The sequence below is a fragment of the Pseudorasbora parva genome, chromosome 11 (assembly GCF_024679245.1).
Source record: "Pseudorasbora parva isolate DD20220531a chromosome 11, ASM2467924v1, whole genome shotgun sequence".
In the NCBI taxonomy this organism is placed as follows: Eukaryota; Metazoa; Chordata; class Actinopteri; order Cypriniformes; family Gobionidae; genus Pseudorasbora; species Pseudorasbora parva.
The window spans coordinates 38897444-38918658 of record NC_090182.1 but is presented as its reverse complement, the minus strand read 5'-3'; the positions used below and the strand labels follow the sequence as shown (position 1 = coordinate 38918658).

Genomic DNA, 21215 nt, shown 5'->3' with positions numbered 1-21215 from the left:
TGCCATAAAAAATGCATCTGAGATGATGAGTTGAATAAAAATAAGTAGGCCTACTTAAAAAAAAAAAAAAAAACTTGGACGTATATAGGCTAAATGTTTAAAATATATTGTAACAGTTACATTTAACATAAGAAATAAACTGTTAAATAATATTTGCAATTTGACAATATTTAACCGGCTACAGATTTACATGCTTATGGTCCAGCCCATCGTCGCAGGCTTTGAAGCATGTCAAAACCCAATAGAAAGCTCAAAAAAAAAGTATATATATATATATATATATATATATATATATATATATATATATATATATATATATATATAAGTAGTAGTATATGCTCCATTTCTCTTTTTAAAATCTCCTCACGAACGTCCGCTGTCAGTTGTCAGAACCTGCTAGTCCATTAACGGCGCTTTGGTTCATTGTTGCCAAGTCTGGAATGGGTCTGCATTTAGGCTACTGTTACTTTGGGGTGTTTGTAGCCTATAGTCCACAGGTTAAGTTGTCTTTACTTAAGCAATATTTCTACTTCCCGCGCCCCGCATTTTGGGATATTTTGGTCCATTCTGGCCGTGATTCCGATACTTTTGAATAACAATTGGAAGGGTTTTATTATTCAGACCTGGCAACCCTGTCTCTCGGTTCGCCCTTCGTGCACTTCGTGCACTCTGAAGGCCTGGCCTGGTCTGGCCTTCGAAGTGCATGGCCTTCGAAGTGCGCACCCTTCACTTTGGGACACAGCTTGTATGCCTGAGTTACAACAACTTCCTGTTTTGTGGCATTAAATGTATACACAAATATGATGATGTTCTGATTAAATTTCTAGGAGGCGTTTGTTAAAGTATGACTACTGGAAATGGCTAGTCTGACGTGGTCATACTCAATTCTAGTCAGAATATGAGTCTGAAACTGCTCCACTGGGCTGTGATTATGGGGCGTGTTTCAACTAAACCTGGTAAGACCTCCATTGGATAGAGCTACAACCAATCAGAGCAACAAAGCGATAACGTAGTTGTCAAATGTCAACAGAACTCAACTGCACTGTGTTGCCAAGTCTGGGTTTATTTCCGTGGGTTGTTTCCCATGTCCGCGGGTTGAAGTGATCTTAATTATGTGATAAATAACACACATTTTACCCCCCGAACGCCATTTTTTTCCGGACAACCCTGAGAAGCTATTGCCTGAGAAGCTATTGTTTAGGGCTATTATTGGGCAAGTTTTGTTGTAAAAACTTGGCAATCCACGCGCACTGGAATAAATGATTTTTGCCATTGTTGTAAAAATAATAATTTAAGGATACAAAGTTACTTACCAGAATGATCATCATTTCTGAGAGAAATTGTGAAGATGAATGCATATACAAACAAGCTCTCCGTTTAGGATTTTAACAAATATAATCCAAGCCCCTTTGATGACGTGCATGGTTACGTTACTGTTTATTATCTGTCTGTCATCGTCTAAAGCCCGCCCTGATGATTTCATTGGTCCGAACAGTTTCTGTTCAGGCATAATCACTCCTCTATGGATCAAGTCCAGACCAAACCGCCCAAGCTCAAATGTTGTGGGAGGGGCTGAGTTCGGCTGGCATCCAGGCTAGGAAATGGTAAAAACTTAACACAAAATTTGAAAATTCTAAATATCTCTCTTCCTGTTGGGTTTTCATAATTTGCACCCAGAGTCTTTTTTGTAGGTATTGGGCTGTTGCATGTGTCCACCGAAATTCATTATAATACATGAAATGTAGCTCGAATGGCTCCTAATTTAAATTTTGTAGGTGGCGCTATCGACGCTAATTATGAATCCCACATCAGACATACATTTTCACCAGTTCTGACACGTGTGCAAAGTTTCATGAGTTTTCGAGCAGGTTTAGGCCCTCAAAAAATGTAATTCATTTGAGAGAAGAATAATGGGCTGAGCAATTCCAATAGGGTCCTCACACCAGAGCCGGCTCAAGCCTTCATGGGGCCCTAAGCAGAATTTTATTTGGGGGCCCCTTGGTACCGATTGACTATTGTCAATTCTTGATAATAATCACAGACCCATTATCAATTGTATTAGTTGTAGCTGTGTTGCTTACATCATGTCTGTCTGTCATGTTTTTACCCTTATACGGTTTTTGAATTGTAGCAAACCCACAAGAGTGCTCAGGCGTTCATTTGCACTTTAATATTCTTACAAGCTTGACGAGTCTTACAGTACGGTTCAGACTGGGATATGTACAATTTAAACTTCTTTTTTTTTTTTTTTAAAGAAGTATCATGCTAAATATGCTCACAATTCGTTACCCCGGGACTCTTTGATGAATAGAAAGTTCAAAAGAACAGGATTTATCTAAAATAGAAAGCTTTCAAAGAATCCTAAAAAAGATGTTTACACAACTGTTTTCAACATGATAATAAAAAATAAATGTTTCTTGAGCAGCAAATCATCATGAGAATAATCTGTGAAGGATCACGTGACAGTGAAGACTGGTGTAATGATGTTGAAAATTCAGCTTTGATCAGAGTAACACATTACAATTGACTTGATATTCATATCGCATACGAATATCTATATCTTAATCTATCTATCTATCTATCTATCTATCTATCTATCTATCTATCTATCTATCTATCTATCTATCTATCTATCTATCTATCTATCTATCTATCTATCTATCTATCTATCTATCTATCTATCTATCTATCTATCTATCTATCTATCTATCTATCATAGAAAACAGCTATTTCAAATTGCAATAATATTTCACAATATAACTGTTTTACAGTTTTTCTCGATTGCTTAAACACTATAACCAGGCTTTTGAACTAAAATTTCAAAACCATAACGCCATTTATCAAAAAGCACACCCATTTCACTAAGCTATAAACACTATTCCCTGTTTTGACACATGAGTCAGATTTGTTAAACTGTCACTGCAAAACTCTACACACAAATCCCTTAATTTCTCATTGCCTAGACCATGTGGTCATTTAGAAAGCACTAGCATTCAATATTGTTCACTCAAGTCAGCATAGTTTCAGCTCAATTAGCACACGATTACCCAGGTGAAAACACTAAGAGTCAAAATTTAACACACATCAATCAGAACTTTCAAGTTACATAAAAGTGCCAGAGTCAGTTAATTTGAGCTTTGGAACAATGGATCCACAAAGAAATGAAGGAAGAGGTCAAGGAGGGAGAGGAAGAGGACGTGGGTGGTGAAGGAGGAGGAAGAGGACATGGTGAAGGAGGAGGGAGAGGAAGAGGACGTGGTGAAGGAGGAGGAAGAGGACATGGTGAAGGAGGAGGGAGAGGAAGAGGACGTGGGTGGTGAAGGAGGAGGAAGAGGACATGGTGAAGGAGGAGGGAGAGGAAGAGGATGTGGTGAAGGAGGAGGAGGAGGAGGAAGACAAGCAGTCTCGGATGAAATTAGAGCCAGTTTAGTTGATCATACGAGAGAAGTGCCAATCATATGCATATTCCACATTTTATCATAAGTGTGGGGACATGCACTGTTCTTGGTCTTGACTCGGTCTCGGCCTGTCTTGGTCTTGGTCTTGACTCGGTCTCGGCCCTTCAAAGTCTTGGTCTTGTCTTGGTCTCGGTTTAGGTGGTCTTGACTACAACACTAGTGGAAAGTGTATGATTGAGAACCTTATATTCTTGTTCACCTCGTCCAGGCCATGTGTCAGTAGATGCGTGCCAGGGGTGGATCAGGCATGCAAGAGGATTTTACCCCCGCTGCCAGGCTAGGGCTAATATAGCCTGTGATGTGGATGAGATTCTCTGGCCTGACCCAGACCAAAGACGGGAGGCTGAGGCGGAATACAATATATATATATATATTTTTTTTGTACTGTGTAGTATGAATGAATGAATAAAAATGTGCCAATGTATCCATTGGTTGTGTCTTTTGTTCATCATGTGAAAAGGTTTGTGAGGAGGGGAACCACAAGTAACATAACTTACCAGTTTTGGAAATGTTGTTTTGAATTTATTGCACCAGTGTGTTAGACTATGTTGTAGTGTGTGTGATTTTGAGGGCTTGTGTGTCTTGTCTGAGGGCAAAGTTTGGTTTTTCAGCAAGAGTGAATGGTTTTGATTGTAGAGCTTCATTTTGACCTGAAAATAGGTTGTTTGGGAAACTGGGTGAGACGTTATGGATTTGTGTTTATAGTTTTGAGAATATGAAGCATAGTTTCAAGAAATGTGTTTAAGCAATCAAGAAAAACTGTAACTGTAGTTTTGATCAAATAAATGCAGCCTTTGGTGAGCAGAGACTTCTTTTAAAACAAGAAATGGTGGATTTCTTTCAAACATTAAGCAGAGCTTTTATTTTGGCGGAAATTCACGCAGAAAGACATTAGTACTTCTATTTGTTGACAACAGCATATTTCTAAATGATTCTCATAACAAACTTGGGAAGGCTTTTTTGGGAAGAACGAATTTGCATTCCCCAAAAAAAAGAAGATCATTTTGAGCGACTCAAACTATAGCACTTGCAGAGAAGCATTTACTGTGAACAGAAACTGGAAGCTATGTAGTTCTAATAAGCCCCTTTCACACTGCACACATATTCCCGGAACATTGCCCGGTCGCCTTCTGTGTGAAAGCAAGCACGTCCCGGCATTGATTACCGAATTCGACCCGGGTCGGGGACCTAGTAATATTGCGGTATTCGACGCGGGACGAGCGCTGTGTGAACAAAAGCCGAAACTAATGCCGCAATGTGTACGTAGTTATCGTGCGACTCCTAGAACTTGTTTTTTCAATAATATAACCCTGCAGTGCCAGAAGAGCTAGTCGGTGTCCCAGGAACAAGATGTAGAATGCGCTGCACTTGCTGCGGGGTTCAGCGTAGCCCTTCAGATACAGCGTAAAGTAAGGCAAAGTTTTAGTGGGAGTTCTATATGTCTATTTCTATATCAAGGCTCACGAAAGAGCTTTGTTTCCACAACAACCATTTCCAGGTGTACTTTCGGCTCAGTAGGGAGCAGTTTGACAGTTTGCTGGGCACAGCAGCCTAAGCAGAGTACAAGCTGTCCATCCATTTGCTTTCCTTGCTTGTTTCGATGTACCATTTCGATTGACTGCACGGGTAATCGTCACAGAGCGCAGCGGCAAAAGTTAAAATATATTGAACTCTGACCGCGACGTGCGTGCAAGCTTGTCAATGGTGCGCTCCGCTGCGTGTGCGCTTTGTTCAACGCAGCAACAAACCGTCCTTGCATGCCGCAAGCCATTGAAATGAATAGATTTCTTAGCACAGTGGTGCCATTGCCGCGCTCTGTGTGAAAGGCCCATGAGGCGGAATTGCGTCCATCGCGCTGCGCCAAATGCCTCTATCGCGCTGCAGGACCTTCAGACGCTCGTCAACGTGCCTTTCATTTCACTTTAAATGGAAATCATGCGCTCCAGACGGTGTATTAGCATTCGGTGTGAACATACCATAATGTTGGAACAACGCTATTTCCCATGATTTATGGTCAAAATCTATTAACTGAGGGTGCAAAAGAGATGTTAGAAACATATCACTTTGTAATGTTGAATCAATATTATTACCATTGATTTGGGATCAGAATTGCTTCAACATTAACGGAGGGGTGCAAGTGTGATGCTAAAGCAACATCTTTTTGCAATGTTAGTTCAATGTAACTGCCGTTGACACATCACCACTGACTCAACATTTTTTCAATTATGCATTCTATCTGAGTCATATTTTGACTAGAATCTGAGTATGACGACGGCAGATAGGGCTGTGTCTGTGCGTTGCAAAATCCTTATGTTTACAACTGACTGTTCAAAAACATTTACAGACATCATTACTCTTTCAGAAGATAAGGATCAAAAGATCCTGTCATTTAGCTGTCAACCAGACTAAACATTTCCAAGCAGGATTAAATAGAGGCTTAAAAGAGACCTTCTTTTTGAAGACCTCTTTTTGACCTTTAAACACAGGACTGAAATCCTCTCTAAAAGCCACAGAGGCTGCCTTTATATATTAAAATGGAACAATGCCAGACAGACTCAATCAAACAACATTCAACTGCATAGTTCTATATAATGTCTACAAACCTGTGACTATTAGGCATATATCACACAAAATGAATGCAATTGTTATAACTATTGCATGGTTTATTGGAGGATCTTGTTTACTGTGTGTGAATGATGTCTCATTTCTTGAATCATGGAAAGTTTAAATCATTTCCTGCTAGAGCGGGAAAGTTAAGAGACCATGTGACTAATCAGATAACATGTCATTTATGTGAGAGGAGGAGAAATCATCACACCTTGAACCAAAGACAACACCTAATTGGTCAGATCTCCTCTAGGAGTTGGAAAATCATCTAAGTTAAAAAAAAAAAAAACTTGACACGAACGGGGACACGAGTTGAAGGACAAAGCATCAAAGTTGGTTTTAAGGAAGCATAAGGCCATGATTAAGATGCGCTAAGGTTGATCCTAAAACACCATCATGAAGAAACAAGACAAATTATTTTTCTTTTCTTTCTTTACTTTGTTCCTTTTCTTTTCTGTTGAGAGTCTCGCTTTCTAAGTTAAGGGTTTGTCACAAAGCTTCAGTGAACAACTCTATTCATCCGCCAACACACCAGAATGTGATTGTCTTCCCAAGTCATCACTTCAGATGAGAAAAGACCTCCAGTGAATCAACACGCCTGGGAAACCCCTTTCAAGAAGGACACCACAGAAGAAAATTCCCATTGATATAAAATGTAATAACCCCATCTAAGAAACAATAGAAGGCTTACATTTATGATTCATGGTTCATTCAGGGGTGCATTTCCCGTACAACGACACTCACTGCTTACGTTGAATCATTGAAGAAATCAACTAGCTAGTCATGACTGTTTCGAAACTGTTGTTTAACCACGTTGGTTAATGATGTCAAGCAGGTGGTGGTGTAATAACTTTTTTTAATCAATAATTTTGAGATCAAATTCATTGTAGATTTTATCACGGATATAGCACCTAAGGACTAACTCTTGTTTTTCCTCAGTTATTTCCAGATTCAATCATAGGCTCATTCTTACGTACTAGAGCATGTTGCACATGCACACTCGTCAAAAAAGGTGCTTTAATGGTCGGTCTCTTAGTCATTCTCAGTCTGAGTGACCAGAGATTCTGGCGGTCTTCCATCATTCATAGAACCAGAGTTATGTCGGTAACCAGCATTCTATTTCATTGTTCCACACCGCTAGAGACGGTCAAAACATGGTGGAGAACGAATGTTGCCAAGTCACAAGGATATGAGGAACGTAAGTGGTCCCAGGCAATACAGCAGAACTAATAGAAGAGCCAGATTAAGATTAGAACCTTGTGAATGTGCAAGGTGATGCCCATGTAGCTGCTACACATACCTCTGAGAGAGGCACACCACATAATGCTGACCAAGAAGCAGCCACTGCCTGAGTTGAATGACAGGTAATGCCTAGCCTGTTGAACAATATGCCTCACCAATAGTGTCCGCCACTCAATGAGCTAGCATTTGCTTAGGAAAAGGTATGCCTTCCCTTCCAGGCCAAAATCAGACAAAAAGCTGATCCGTGGTACGCCACGAGGCAGTCTTTGACATAGATATGGGGCGGCAGTGGTTTAGTGGTACCACTGGCAGTACCACTGGCAGTGGTACCACTGGGGCGGCAGAGGTTCAGTGGTTCATGTAGGTTGTCTACAAACCAGAAGGTTGGTGGTTCAATCCCCGGTTCCACCTGACCAAGTGTCGAAGTGTCCATGAGCAAGACACCTAACCCCAGCTGCTCCCGACGAGCTGGATGGCGCCTTACATGGTTGACATCGCCGTTGGTGTATGAATGGGTGAATGTGAGGCAAAATGTAAAGCGCTTTGGATAAAAGCACTATATAAATGCAGTCCATTTGCAGTCCAGATATCCATAATAAGGGCTAGATATCTTACGGCGGAGTCACCATCGTCATCACCGGCGGCCATCTTGTCACAGGCAAGCTTTCTGTCGGGCTCTGTAGAACCTGATGTAATATGACTGATCTGTATGAACATAAATACTCTTATCTCACTGAAATCTTGATGGATTTACAAATAGTTTGGTTTCTTACAAACGTTATTAACATGGCTACAAATCTGGATGCTTTAACACGTTGAAATGGCAGCTTTTCGTTTCGATAAATGACTTAATCGTGCAGCTTTTGTTTATCACGGCTAACTTACATGAACGTTATCAAGGCTGAGACCACAGTCGACCTGTTCAATTATATAGGTTTTATTGACACCAACAACGATTTTATGACAACCAATCTTTTGTCTAGTTAATATAAACTTAGTTTGCATGTTTTTTTTGTTTGTTTAAAAAAAATATACAAATAATTGTATTATAATAGTGATATTCTTATTATAAAAGTGTATATATATATATATATATATATATATATATATATATATATATATATATATATATATATATATATATACAGTCCCTGACAAAAGTCTTGTCGCATATCTATTTTGTAGAAATACCTGATATTAACCTGACTTTTAATTAATTAATTGGTGTTAGAAATAGTTCATGTGAAAAGCTAAAACCCTCCCAAAAGATGTTTAATGCACCGAAATAAATAATTTTCACAGAAGAAATATTTATCATTTAATCAAGACAGAAAGGTCAAATTTGGCAAGACAAAAGTTTTGTCGCCTATACAGAAATGTAACAAATTTACTGCAAATACAAAAATATGTCAGCAAATTAAGTTGTGGTGCTGTGAGATCCAAATTTAATATCTTGTATGACTTCCATGAGCTTGAAGGACTGCATCCATGCGGTTTGGCAAGGATTCATACAATTTATTGATGAAGTCATCAGGAATAGCTAAGAAAGCAGTCTTGCATGCCTCCCAGAGTTCATCAATATTCTTTGGTTTCGTCTTCCATGCGTCCTCTTTCATCCTACCCCACATATGCTCAATGATGTTCATGTCTGGTGACTGGGCTGGCCAATCCTGGAGCATCTTGATCTTCTTCGCCTTGAGGGACTTTGATGTGGAGATGGAAGTATGCGATGGAGCACCATCCTGCTGCAGAATTTGGCCTCTTTTATGGTTGGGAATATAAGACGTAGCTAAGATTTCTTGGTATTTTAGACTATTGATGTTCCCTTCCATCCTGCAGATCTCGCACACCCCCATACTGGATGTAACCCCAGACCATGATTTTTCCGCCACCAAACTTCACTGTTTTCTGGGTGAATCTCGGATCCATTCTGGCTTCAGTAGGTCTCCTGCAATATTTGCGGCGACTGTGGTGTAATTCAACTGAAGATTCATCTGAAAATCCACCTTCTGCCACTTTTCCAGCGTCCATCCTTTTAGCAGGCTGTGGGCCTTGGCAAATGCCACACGTTTTTTCAATTGTCTTTTGTTTAGTGCTGGCTTCTGGGCACTGATTCGACCATGGAGGCCATTTCGAGACAGAATCCTACAAACTGTTCTGGTTGACACAGGGAATTCAGATGACCAGGTCTCGTGGAGCTCTGCTGCAGTGGAAAATGGGCTGGCCTTGGATTTTCGAGCCAACAAACGGTCCTCTCGAGCAGTTGTCTTGCGGGGTCTGCCTGACCAAGGCTTGTCAAAAACGTCTCCAGTCTCTTCAAATCTTTTTTTAATCCTCTGTACTTGACACTGAGACACATTGAAGATGTCTGCCACATCAGCAGTGGATCTGGTCTTCAGCCTCTTGATAATCAAAACTTTAGTCTCAGGGTGAATCTTAGGCATGTTTGCAGAGGTCTAGTTGCAGTTGATGTGAAGGTCTAGTGTACTGGGGTTCTTTTTATACACACTTGAGACCTAATTGATCCAATATTAGTCACAGGTGAAGCTCATATGACAAGGTGACAACACTTATGTCTTTGCAATAATTTACTCAATGGGCTTTACCAAGCTGTGAATATTAGAATACTTTTTGACAGTTTTGTTTTTCACTGAAACATTTAAAAAGCTGTTGGAATTAAAATGAGCCATTTCTTGTAAAAAAAATCTTGATTAAAAATTTATTTCAGCGGCACTTTAGGTCAATTTGTACACAAGTGACAAGACTTTTGTCAGGGACTGTATATATATATATATATATATATATATATATATATATATATATATATATATATCTGGAAAAAAAAATCAGAGCTGTAAATGTGTATAAATATATATAATTTCTCATGTTGCCATTCGGTACACAGTTTTCGTAGCCTATATATTGATTTAACAATACCTTGTGTGTGTGTGTATATCTTCATTGCACCTATCTGTTCTGTTCAATGTTACTTTCATATTGAAGTCCATGGTTATAATTATTCATAAGTATGTAGTGTCATAAGTACATCTCTGACATTTATAACAAACGAAACAGTTTGAAAATCGGTTGAAAATTGAGCAAGTTATGGTTATTTAAAAGTACATGCACCATTAAAACACACTGTTACGAGTGAGCGAGCTGCCTGTGACAAGATGTCCGATAGTTGCGGACGGCGACCTCCATTGGCCAACAGCGTGCACGAGACATCTAGCCTTTATTATGGATATCTATGGTCTTTGATACCAGACATAGGGCTGCCTTATGCTCCTGTATAAACACCGCCAGCTGAATAGGCTGGTTTGTGATTTGAGGTGACTATACCTTTTACTGAAATGCTGGGTTTAGCAAAAGAGTAACTATATTGCCCTCTGTCCCTCACCTGAGACACTGCGAACACACTGACAGAGCTTACAACTCACCGACCCTTCTGGCTGAAGTTACTTTCAACAGAGACTATCTGTTATCAGATATAAGAAGCCTTTCTATGAAGACAGTATTATATTTCTAATATCTGCTGTGTTCAACAGGTTAGTTGCTCTGATTGAAGGAAAGTGCTTTTTTGCCCACAACATAAGCATTCGTGTCAACCGGAGACAGGATAGGGACCTGGTGCCCCCTTGTGATTGATATGAAATACCACAGTGGTATTGCCCGTTCTTACCAGAACGTGTCTCCCTGATAACTACTACTTGTAATGTCTGCCCACAGCTCCAAATATTGATATGAAAAGTCCTTAACTGTGGGTCCCAACTACCGTCGGTATTGCCAATGTCCTCCCCACCCACTGAGGGAGGCATCCTAGTTACCATCTCCCTGCATGCTGGAAGTGGCTCAGTCGGCACTCCGAACAGAAATTTGTTCCTTCTCCAAAGTCTCAGAGAAGCAGTATAACTGGTTGTAACTCGAACCAGCATGTCAAACCTTTGGCAATCAACCAGCACTGGAACAGATGAAGATGCAACAGACCTAGCTGTCAGAAGGCCTGCTAGTCTTAGGATACTGACAAAGGGTAGTTTGCAATGGACATGTAACTTTGCTAAGGTTATCTGCAACACCTGCCTTCTGGCTTCATTTCACTGACTTAGGGTTAGGCAGCTTTTCTGAAAATTCACCCGCAGATCCAAGGTAGCAACATGAGATATTTACATTTACATTTATGCATTTCGCAGACGCTTTTATCCAAAGCGACTTACATTGCATTCAAGGTACATTTTTTACATTATTGTCAGTTCTTGCTTTCCCTGGGAATCGAACCCATGACCTTGGTGTTGCTAGCACCACGCTCTACTGGTTGAGCTACAGGAAAGTTTACGATAACAGAAGGTGTTGCACCTTACGTGTTGTTGACTGCTTGCTGTGCTGATCTGGCACAGAACAGCCAATCGTCCATACATGGGAGGATGAGCATGCCCTCTCATTGAAGTGGTTCCAGTACCACCTGAATGACGTGTGTGAAGACCTGCATGTGTAAAGGAAAATGCTTGAAACTATTGTTTAGTTGTCTGAGGTCCAGGTTGAGCCTGAAGATCCCATCTTTCCTCCGGATAAGAAAATATTTAGAATGGAATCCCCTTGGATGGATGTGGGGCTCTACAAATTCTATTGCAAACTTGTCCAATAAGTTTTGGGTCTGGGGGTCACTGTTGTCTGTGACGGAACTGAAGACAATATCCCTTCTCGAGAGTCAAAAAGCCACTTGTTGTTTGTAATGCCTCTCCAATGATGTAACTGAGAGGTTAAAAACAGTCCCATCACAGACCCTGAACCCTAGTGTCGACAGGGGGCATTTCAATTATCTTTGGGGGGTGTCAGTGAGTATAGTCATAGGGCGGAAACTGCTGTTTGTGGAGTTGTTTAATCCTCATCTGCTGAGATCTTCAGAGATTGAATGTCTTCTTTTATCATCATTTGATTTCATCTAACGCTATGGCTGAAGTCATTTGGAGTTCTTTAGATTCTGTCCTTCAGTGATTCTGCTTGTTATCATCAAGTGTCTTCAATAACGCTCAGTCATCATCACACAATCTCATTTATCTCATTAACTCTATTAACATAAACTTATTAAGTGTTACATTTAACAGTCTGTAGTGTGCACACTGAGCAGTTTTCATTTCATCTGGTCTAACCAATGTGGGACCTCCATGGAAACTGAGGACAAAACTGTCTGTAAGAGCCCAGGTCAAACCCATCTGGCTCCACATGGCTGTGCTGGCTGGGTGGCCAGAGCAAGAGGGACTGCTCATTGTATGTATACGACAATTTTTCTCAGCCAAACTGACTAAACGTCAAAAGTCCAAGTTCAAAAAAGTCCTGCTTGGTATTTTGTCCCAAACACCTATATTTGCTAGGTAGAATTAATAAGTGCAATCAGCTGAATTCATTAGTGGAATAAAAAAATGGCAGGACTTGTACACTTTGGCCCCTGTATTTAACATCTCTGTCTGGCAATAGTTCAACTAGTATACAATGTGAAGTTTATTTATCAATAATGCTAATATAAGTGAGAAGAAATGGGGGTTTGGTGGTACTCTGGGTTTGGGCCAAATTGCGAGCACGAAGCCCTCCCCCCCAGACAGCACGCCAATGCACATTTAAGTCTACTCTCCATAAACTATATGTAAGTGTGAACTTGTGAAATTACTTAATTTAAAATTAGACATTCCAAGCTTTATAAAAAGATATCTGTTGTGTCTGTGTTGCACGTTTTCTCTGAGCTCTGTCATTTTAACACACATTTCAGAATGGACTTCACAGGGAGACAGATGGGAGAACACGTATCCTGTTTTTTTCCTTTATTTAGCGAAATGCACAACATTTCGTTTTTATTTTGAGTCTGCGTATAAATAACAGTAGACACTTGAAACTTTATAAAGACATATCGTTCATGCCTGTAAGGCCAAAAATGACGGAGTTAGCTGTTTTACACTGTCATGAGGAAAAATCCAGCAAAACACGGGTCGGGTCCAGTGGGTTAAAACTAGCCTGACAAGCCAGACACACATCAAGATGTTTGGTCTGGAAACTCACCATTGACAGGGCTCAATCCAAAGGGGCGGGATAAACGGTTGTCTTTCAAACTCCCTCTGCACACGATAGGATAGCGCTACAACCAACCAGAGCAACGAAGGTGAAACAGAGCTTGTTGATAGATTAAACATTTGCCGTATCCGGTCAGCAAAACTCTGAACACATCTTCCCTTTTTAAGAATGACTTCAGTGCCGTTCTTTGTTCTTTTCTCAGAGAAAAGCTCAACTCCAAGTCTTCCAGCTTCCAGGTCAAAGCTGATTCGAAAGACCGCCGTTCGCCAGTTTCTGTGTTTACTAGTAGCACGCAAAAGCAACTCGGCCGTCGTCATTATGGCCCCGCCCACCGACTCTATACACGATGTGATTGGCCCGACAAGAGTTAGGCGATTACAGCTCAGAAGGGTATTGAGAGTTGCTAGACGACACTCGCGGGCAGATTAGATTTGCTGCCGCTAGGGTGCGTCAAGATTTCTAGGCTAGGTTAAAACCACAGTGGCCAGAACAATGTGTTTGTGAAGACCCTGGATAACCAAAGGGTGTGAAAATAATCCAATCCAATATCCAATGACGAAGCCAATAAACTATAACGCAAATTTGTGCATATTAGTTTTCTTGAGACACAGCTACAGCGTGGAGCAAAAAGACCAACCAGGACGAAGTCTGAAGCTGATATAGCTTCTGACATCTATTGAAGTCACATGTGACCGAATTGATATGGGAGTTGATATGCGAGACGTAACTCGTTCCACAATGTTATTGACCAACTCTGGCGTAATATCTGGAATAATTAATATAGCAGAATATCTAGCGAGCTGTCCAAATGGAGGGCTCTGAGCTTGGAATTTGAGTAGTAGAAAAAAGTGGACTGAAAGTATAACTTCTTTTTTTTTCTATTAGTATACTAATAAAACAATTGAATAAACTTCTTTTCCCTAAGGGTAGTGAGGAGCTGGGGTGGTGGACAGATGCTGAAAAACTTTAAGTAAGTCAGAGGTAAGTCTACTGTATAAATCCTATCATACTAATTGAGTTGAATATTTGAATATTTTCCTCCCGAACCTTATTAATGAAACATCATGTAAAAGTGAATGGGACAAACAAATGGGATAAACTATGGGACAAACAACACCTAATAAGAAACAGAAACCCAGTGTACTCACTGCGCTTGCTAAAAACACAGAAGTTGATTCACATCGCTTTGTTCTGCGTATCCTTTAGGCCGTGTGTTCAACAAAACGTTTTTTCACGCAGCTGGCGTTTTCAATTGTTTTCAATGGGAGCGCCGCATTTTTAGAACACTTGGAGCGCAACGAGGCGCTGAGCGCTCGTTTTTTACGCCGTGTCACTTTTCACCCAGCCGTCCAATCACCGTGGAGGAGGGGCGGGACAAATACAACACAGACCAACTGCCACATTCTGCGTGTCGTGAACAGATGACATCAAGCAATAATAACGAAAAAAATTATTTAAAACAAGAGCCAAAGCAAATACTTTATATTATATCTGTAATTAGAATCAATACAGTAACAAATTACCTGCGAAATTAGTAACACTTCCGCGTATTTTCCGTATCATAAGCAAAGAGTCTCAACTGAAGAAAAAAAAAAACATTGTCTGCCATAACACTCTCAAACGCTCACAGCGAGGTGTTTTCAGCAGAGCGCCTAGCGTTTTCAGCTGGTTAAAACGCTTTGGTGGACACAGCCTTCTGGCTGCCACGGTACACCATCCAATCAGGATTGGAATAATAGCAGATGTTTTAGACGCAGTCATGATGATGCGTTGCCCATAGCGTCAATGTCAGACGCAGCTACCTTCTCAGACATTTTACGTTTTACTGAGAAGAAGGGCTGTTCATTAAATGTAAAAGTTACATGAAAGACACAATTGAGTGAATAAATGAGTTTTATTTTATGAAAAAAAAAAAGTTTAATACAGACCAGTAAGCAGTGGTTAGAATGAATAAAAGATTATAACGGCTGTTCTTTAGTAACCCTTGCTTTTGTACCACTGGGCTCGGGCCACAACATCATTGGAGTAATCATCATGTGTGGTGCCCACGTCCATACGCTCATATGTACGTACGTTCTTCACGCCTGCGTTATAGGCTGATATTCCACCTGGAACAGACAATTCACTCAGTTCAAATCAAACTAGGTGATCACATACTCTGAAAAGTCAATGTTACTTTTAAAAACCTTTGTGAAATCTTCTAAATGTATATTTTAGTCAAATTCAATCAATACAAATTTAAAACACGGAAAAAAATCAAGATCTTGTGTACTTTTAAGTAGTTTTAATTAGTTAATTAATAGTCTCTTAGAGTATCCTACCTTTAAAGCATTGTTCTTGAGTCCACTTTGGAAACTTTTCTTTAATTTTTTTAATGAAGCCAATGAGTATCTCAGTTCCTTGTGTGACGTGTTCCTCACTGTCCCATGCACCCACTGGAGTGTGGTAGCGTTTGTCAACCTGAAAAAACAGTCCCAACAGTTTTTTCCAGTCCAATCACATTTTCAAAACTCTAAACACAATTAGCACAGCAATATGCAGTGACTGAACACATTTCCACAATGCTTACATTTTCTTAAAAGACAAGCTATACCTCCCAACTAAATAATGTATTGTTTTTGTAGCATTAACACACAACATCCCACAATAGCAAAAACAATATTCCAAACCTTAAATACAGCATCAAAACATCTGCTTCTGAAATTATATCAGTTAAAAAACAATATATCAGCTGATAATAAACAAACAATTTGATAATCGACACACAGCTGATTCCAGTCTGGCTTAGACTCATTTTTTTCCTATTACATTGACACTTATACAGTAAAAGGAGGACTTTGAGGAGGGATGTTTCACAGAAAGAGACAAACACTGTAACCCCCCCCCCCCCTTACTGTACATGTGGACATACAGTTCCCAACCAAGAAATTTAGTGTAAAAATGGTGGACTGCATGTTTTTCATGCAAATACCTGTAAAACTGAAACAAAAGCCTATGCTGTTTTGTAATGTCAACAGTAGCCAGTATTTTGAAACCTGATATACTTTGATTGACTGCACGAACCTTGTGAATTGAAAACAATTGTTATTCTTTGACAGAATTATTTCATTTTGATTCAGATTTCCAGTGTTTTGGTAAAATTAGTGTGGGCAGAAAAAGGTGTGCTCTATTTTGAAATGAAGAGTTATATATTTAACAAAATGTGTTTTTGTGAAGAAAATTATCCATTTGGCCAATTGTGTTTGGTATGTGTGAGTCTGTGTTAAAAATGATCTGAAGTATGGGTAAGTGCTTGCTAGCGATTGAAAAAAAAGTGTAATAAGCTGGATCAACCTGTGGCTAATTCGGTAGACAAGCATTATAAGCTAATCTGTTTTTAAAGATAAAACTCTTTACATTCGATTTCATGAAAACGCATCCCAGAGAACAATGTACTCGGTAACCATCTGTTTATTACCCCTAGGTTCATTTCTCACGGGAGTTGTACTTTAAGGAAGCACTGCAGAGGAACTGATGCTTTGAAAAGGGAAGTTGGGAAAATCAAGTTTACACAATAAAAACAACTACATCTTTTGATTTAACACAAGTCTTCAGATTTGCTCAGAAGTTCGAGGCATGGCCTGACACAAACTGTGTACATGTTTTGACATGTTGCCTTCATGCGGTTGGCATTGTGTAATTTCCCAATCCCTCCCAACTATCGAACATTTTGTCTCATTAACTGTTTACAAAAAGGCTAAAGAATGCACTTTGTATTTAGGTTACTTAAAGGGATAGTTCACCTAAAATTAGCCCATGATTTACTGACCTTCAAGCCAAAAAGAGACATTCTTTTTTCAGACAAAAACAAGAGTTATATTAAAAAATGTCCTGGCTAATCCAAACATTACAATGGCATTGAATGGCAGCCCAAAATTTGAAGCCCAGAAAAGTGCATCCATCCATCATAAACCTAAACCCACATGGCTCTGGGGGCTTAATAAAGGTCTTCTGAGACATATTGAAAAAAAAAAAAATCCTTATTTAACATGTTATAAAGAAAAATATCTAGCTACCGGCGGACCGCCTTCCGTATTCAACGTACAAAAAAAGCATAACTTGTGTGATGTATGTCTTTAGACGTAGCGTAAGCATTTTGAATTGCAGAAGGCATTAAATTAATGAACATTGATACTTTCTAAATGACATTTAATTTTAAGATTTAAATTAAACGCCATAAATGTCATCTGATATCCCTCATATTAAGCTCTCCCTGTCCTGGAGTGATTGTTTTCAAACAGACTAGATCTATTCCATAACCTAACCTGCATCAGGCCGAAGCCATTGCCATGGTCGCCCCACCCATCCTTCAGAGCGGCTCCAGCTCTGGACTCTCTGGATATGATGGCAGCAATCACAGCCGGGTCCATCTGCTTCGCTCTGCCAACTTTAGTGATTATACTCTTGTATTTCTCCATCCGGGCCAGGTCATGCTCAGCCAGTTTTTTGGAGGCTTCAACACCTTTGAAAAGCATAAATCATTATTAATTTAGTGCAAACTGGTAAATTTTGGTTATCGGACACACCAGTTAAGCATTCATACCTGTCACTTTTAAATGATCCGATTTTGCTGTCTTCTCTGACGCACCGGTGGTGTCTATTTTCATGATGTCTCCATAAATGCACGCTAGAAAATACATGGCAAGTATTGTCTGAAGGCCTTTAAATAGTAAATAAATAATAGTTAGAATATTAAAATAATGAATCTACTGTAGGCTACGATCAGTATCATATTAAGAAATGTATTATTATTTAGCATGGAATATTCTTCTTCTTACCCATGATGAGTCGAAAATGTTGTGCACAAAACTGAACAATCAAGTCCGGTGAATGTTGTGAACTTGTGATCGTAGTTGAACTGGTTTCTTTTTCTCTTTTCTCCATTGAGGTGTGGCTAAATCTGCCAGTGTTTACTGATAAGAAATGTGGAATTCCCTTTTGCTTTAGGTCGCCAGACAGTTTGAAGATTATATACATAAATCAATAAAGCTTTACAATAAGGTTTCATTTATTAACATAGCCTAGTTAACTTCATTAGTCAACATAAACTAACAACGGACAATACTTCTACAGAATTTATATCTTATCTTAATGAAAGCTTAACAGTTTGGCAAAAAATCTCTCTAACATGGACATATTTGTAGCCTATTAAGTAAACAGGTTAATACTGCATTGCTAATTTTTACATTTGTTAATGCATTAAGCAAAGATCTCTACCCTTATACACAAAAATATATTGCAGTATATTGGAAAATATCATGTAATACATTAGGCAATATATTCACATATATGGGATTTAATATTAATATTTTCCAATAGGCCTATATTGCAATATATTGAAAGCAGCAATCGTATATTTTGCAATATATTACATGAATATATTATATTGTTAAATACCATCAATATATTAGCACTATTCTATTTACAATATATTATAGGCTAATGTATTTCAAGTAATATATTGGTAAATATATTTTTCTATGGAAGAGAATCCAGATGAATATTAACAAATGTTGCAATTAATACACTTGGCATTGCAAAAATCTGGAAGATATCAATGAACAGTTATTTAAAGGAATTGTGTAAGATTGTGACCAAAACTGGCACTGCAATCACTTTCATATGACTGTAGAGCAATTATATACGGATATACGCAGATATGTAACCCCTACTGTTCGGACTGGGACTCGCACCCGGGTTTGCTGGCATGAGAGTTGGACGCTCTAACAAGGAGGCTAAAGGCTACAACCTCTAGCGTCAGTCGCTAGAGCATCTCTTGAGATGAGAGGAGTGAGGTTTACTCGCAACTAGCTGGGCTCTATACCTACCTACCTACCTACGTATCTCAGTTCATGTGTTTACAGGTGTCTGATCCACTACGAAAAGAGATAACTGTCCATCTTGCCTGCACTTTTCTCATTCCTCCCTTCACTGAAGTCGCCCTGATTCTTGGTCATGAAGAATAAAATAAAAAAATATGTTTGTACATTTGAGTTACAGGTGCACATTGCCATTATGTTCTTTTAAAGGTGCACTATGTAGTATTTTTGTAGTAAAATATCCAAAAACTACCAGGCCAGTGTTATCGAGTTTGTTCAGTTGAGTTCTTACAATATCCCAAATGTTTCCAACTATTTGTAAACTGTGAGAAAATTGCTATTTTAACCAAGGAGCTATTGTTTAGTTTTCTTGGTTTTGATAGCTTACCTTTTTATTTGATTTTTCCTGTTTTCCACTTATTTTTAGTTCAGTCTTTTTATAGAGATTGATTTTGTTTTATTTTTCCTTGTTTTCTAGCTCCAGTTATTATTTAAGTTTTTGTTTAATTTAGTCATAGTTCGCAGTGTGTCTGTTGTTTCTTGTTGTCTTGTCTAGAGTCTTGTTGTGTGTGTGTGTGTCCTGTGTTGTTTTCTGTCCTAAGTTTTTCCCTGGCCACTGTCTCCACTGCCTGTCAGCCAAGACGGGAGCTGCTTCTATGAGAACATCAAGCCTCAGGTTCCTGCCTGGATTGGTCCACCATCGCCCTGCCTGGTGTTGCCTCCCAAGCTGTCGTGAAGTTCATTGGCTGCCTGGACTGGTCTCAGTGGTCATCCTCCCCTGCCCGTCATTGTCGTGTCTTTCCCCTGCCCTGGTGTTTGGACTGTCACTCATCCACTACCCCATTGTGTCTGTTGATCTGTCTTGTTAATAAATCATCATTGTTGTTCACTCTGCATCTGGGTCCTCCACTTCCTGATCCCTGACAGAACGAACCAGCCAAGATCGGACCCAGCAGAATGAGCTTCAAGATCCGTCCCCCTATCAAGGCTCAAGAGCGACTGTCCCGTCAGCAAGGTCTAGCAGCACTTCGCCAGGGGGGTCTAGATGAGAGGGCCTTTGCCCAGAAGTTCTGGACTATGGCTAGGGGTCTAGAATATCAGGATGCAGCCCTCAAAGACATCTTTCACATCTGCTTGGACGACCCCTTGCCACAGTCGGAGATGGAGGGGCTGAGATACTTGGGGTATTGGGAATTCACCAACTATATACATCTTCGCAGGCAGTGGGCAGCACTGACACGTCCTGAATTCTTTTGTAATGACCAATTAACACTCTCAACCTCATCAAGTCAAGTTCTAGGCTCATTACCATCTTCTAAGAAGAGGCGGAGGAGAGCGAGTCGGTCTGCTGTATCTGTCTCCGAGTCAATCTCAGTTGTTCCTAAGCCAGTCGAGCCCGCAACTGTCAGTCCAGAGCCAGTCGAGCCCGCACCTGTCAGTCCAGAGCCAGTCGAGCCCGCACCTGTCAGGCCAGAGCCAGTCGACTATAAAATTGTCATGCCCTCGAAAGCGGAAGAAGAGGAGAGCCCATGCCTGCAAGTCAGCTGCCATTCTAGATGCCCCTCATCTGTTGGTCCAGGAGGGCCAGAATCAAGCGGCTCCAGCCCCTGAGCGCAGTCCAGTGTCGGCTCCAGCCCCTGAGCGCAGTCCAGTGTCGGCTCCAGCCCCTGAGCGCAGTCCAGTGTCGGCTCCAGCCCCTGAGTGCAGTCCCGTGTTGGCTCCAGCCCCTGAGCGCAGTCCCGTGTCGGCTCCAGCCCCTGAGCGCAGTCCCGTGTCGGCTTCAGCCCCTGAGCGCAGTCCCGTGTCGGCTCCAGCCCCTGAGCGCAGTCCCGTGTCGGCTCCAGCCCCTGAGCGCAGTCCCGTGTCGGCTCCAGCCCCTGAGCGCAGTCCAGTGGCTCCATCTCCTGTTCCTAACCCAGTGAGGGCTTCACCTTCTGTCCCAGGGCACACTTCAAGGGTGACCGTCCCAAGAGCCCGCTTCAGAGGAGCC

General features: G+C 40.4%; 1 protein-coding gene across 2 annotated transcripts; it reads right to left on the bottom strand.

Annotated features, from left to right (window-relative positions):
• Positions 1-13114: 13114 nt before the first annotated feature.
• On the bottom strand, positions 13115-18304 carry LOC137093150 (lysozyme g-like). 2 transcript variants are annotated; one of them, XM_067457886.1, is made up of 5 exons: positions 18185-18304; positions 17950-18066; positions 17672-17868; positions 15689-15827; positions 13115-15475 (listed from the first exon to the last, which is right to left on the bottom strand). In XM_067457886.1, the coding sequence occupies exons 1-5, from the start codon at positions 18288-18290 to the stop codon at positions 15342-15344; spliced, it is 693 nt and encodes a 230-aa protein (XP_067313987.1). In that variant the 5' UTR covers positions 18291-18304; the 3' UTR covers positions 13115-15341. The 2 variants fall into 2 exon arrangements, with proteins under 2 accessions (XP_067313987.1, XP_067313988.1); XM_067457887.1 differs by having other exon boundaries at positions 17950-18033; positions 18185-18256.
• Positions 18305-21215: the final 2911 nt, after the last annotated feature.

Coding starts and splice junctions, on each gene's coding strand:
- LOC137093150 (XM_067457886.1), bottom strand. CDS start 18,290: ATGGAGAAAAGAGAAAAAGAAACCAGTTCAACTACGATCACAAGTTCA. Junction 17,869..17,949: donor GGATCATTTAAAAGTGACAG/GTATGAATGCTT, acceptor TGCTTTTCAAAG/GTGTTGAAGCCTCCAAAAAA. Junction 15,476..15,688: donor TCAAGAACAATGCTTTAAAG/GTAGGATACTCT, acceptor TGTCTGTTCCAG/GTGGAATATCAGCCTATAAC.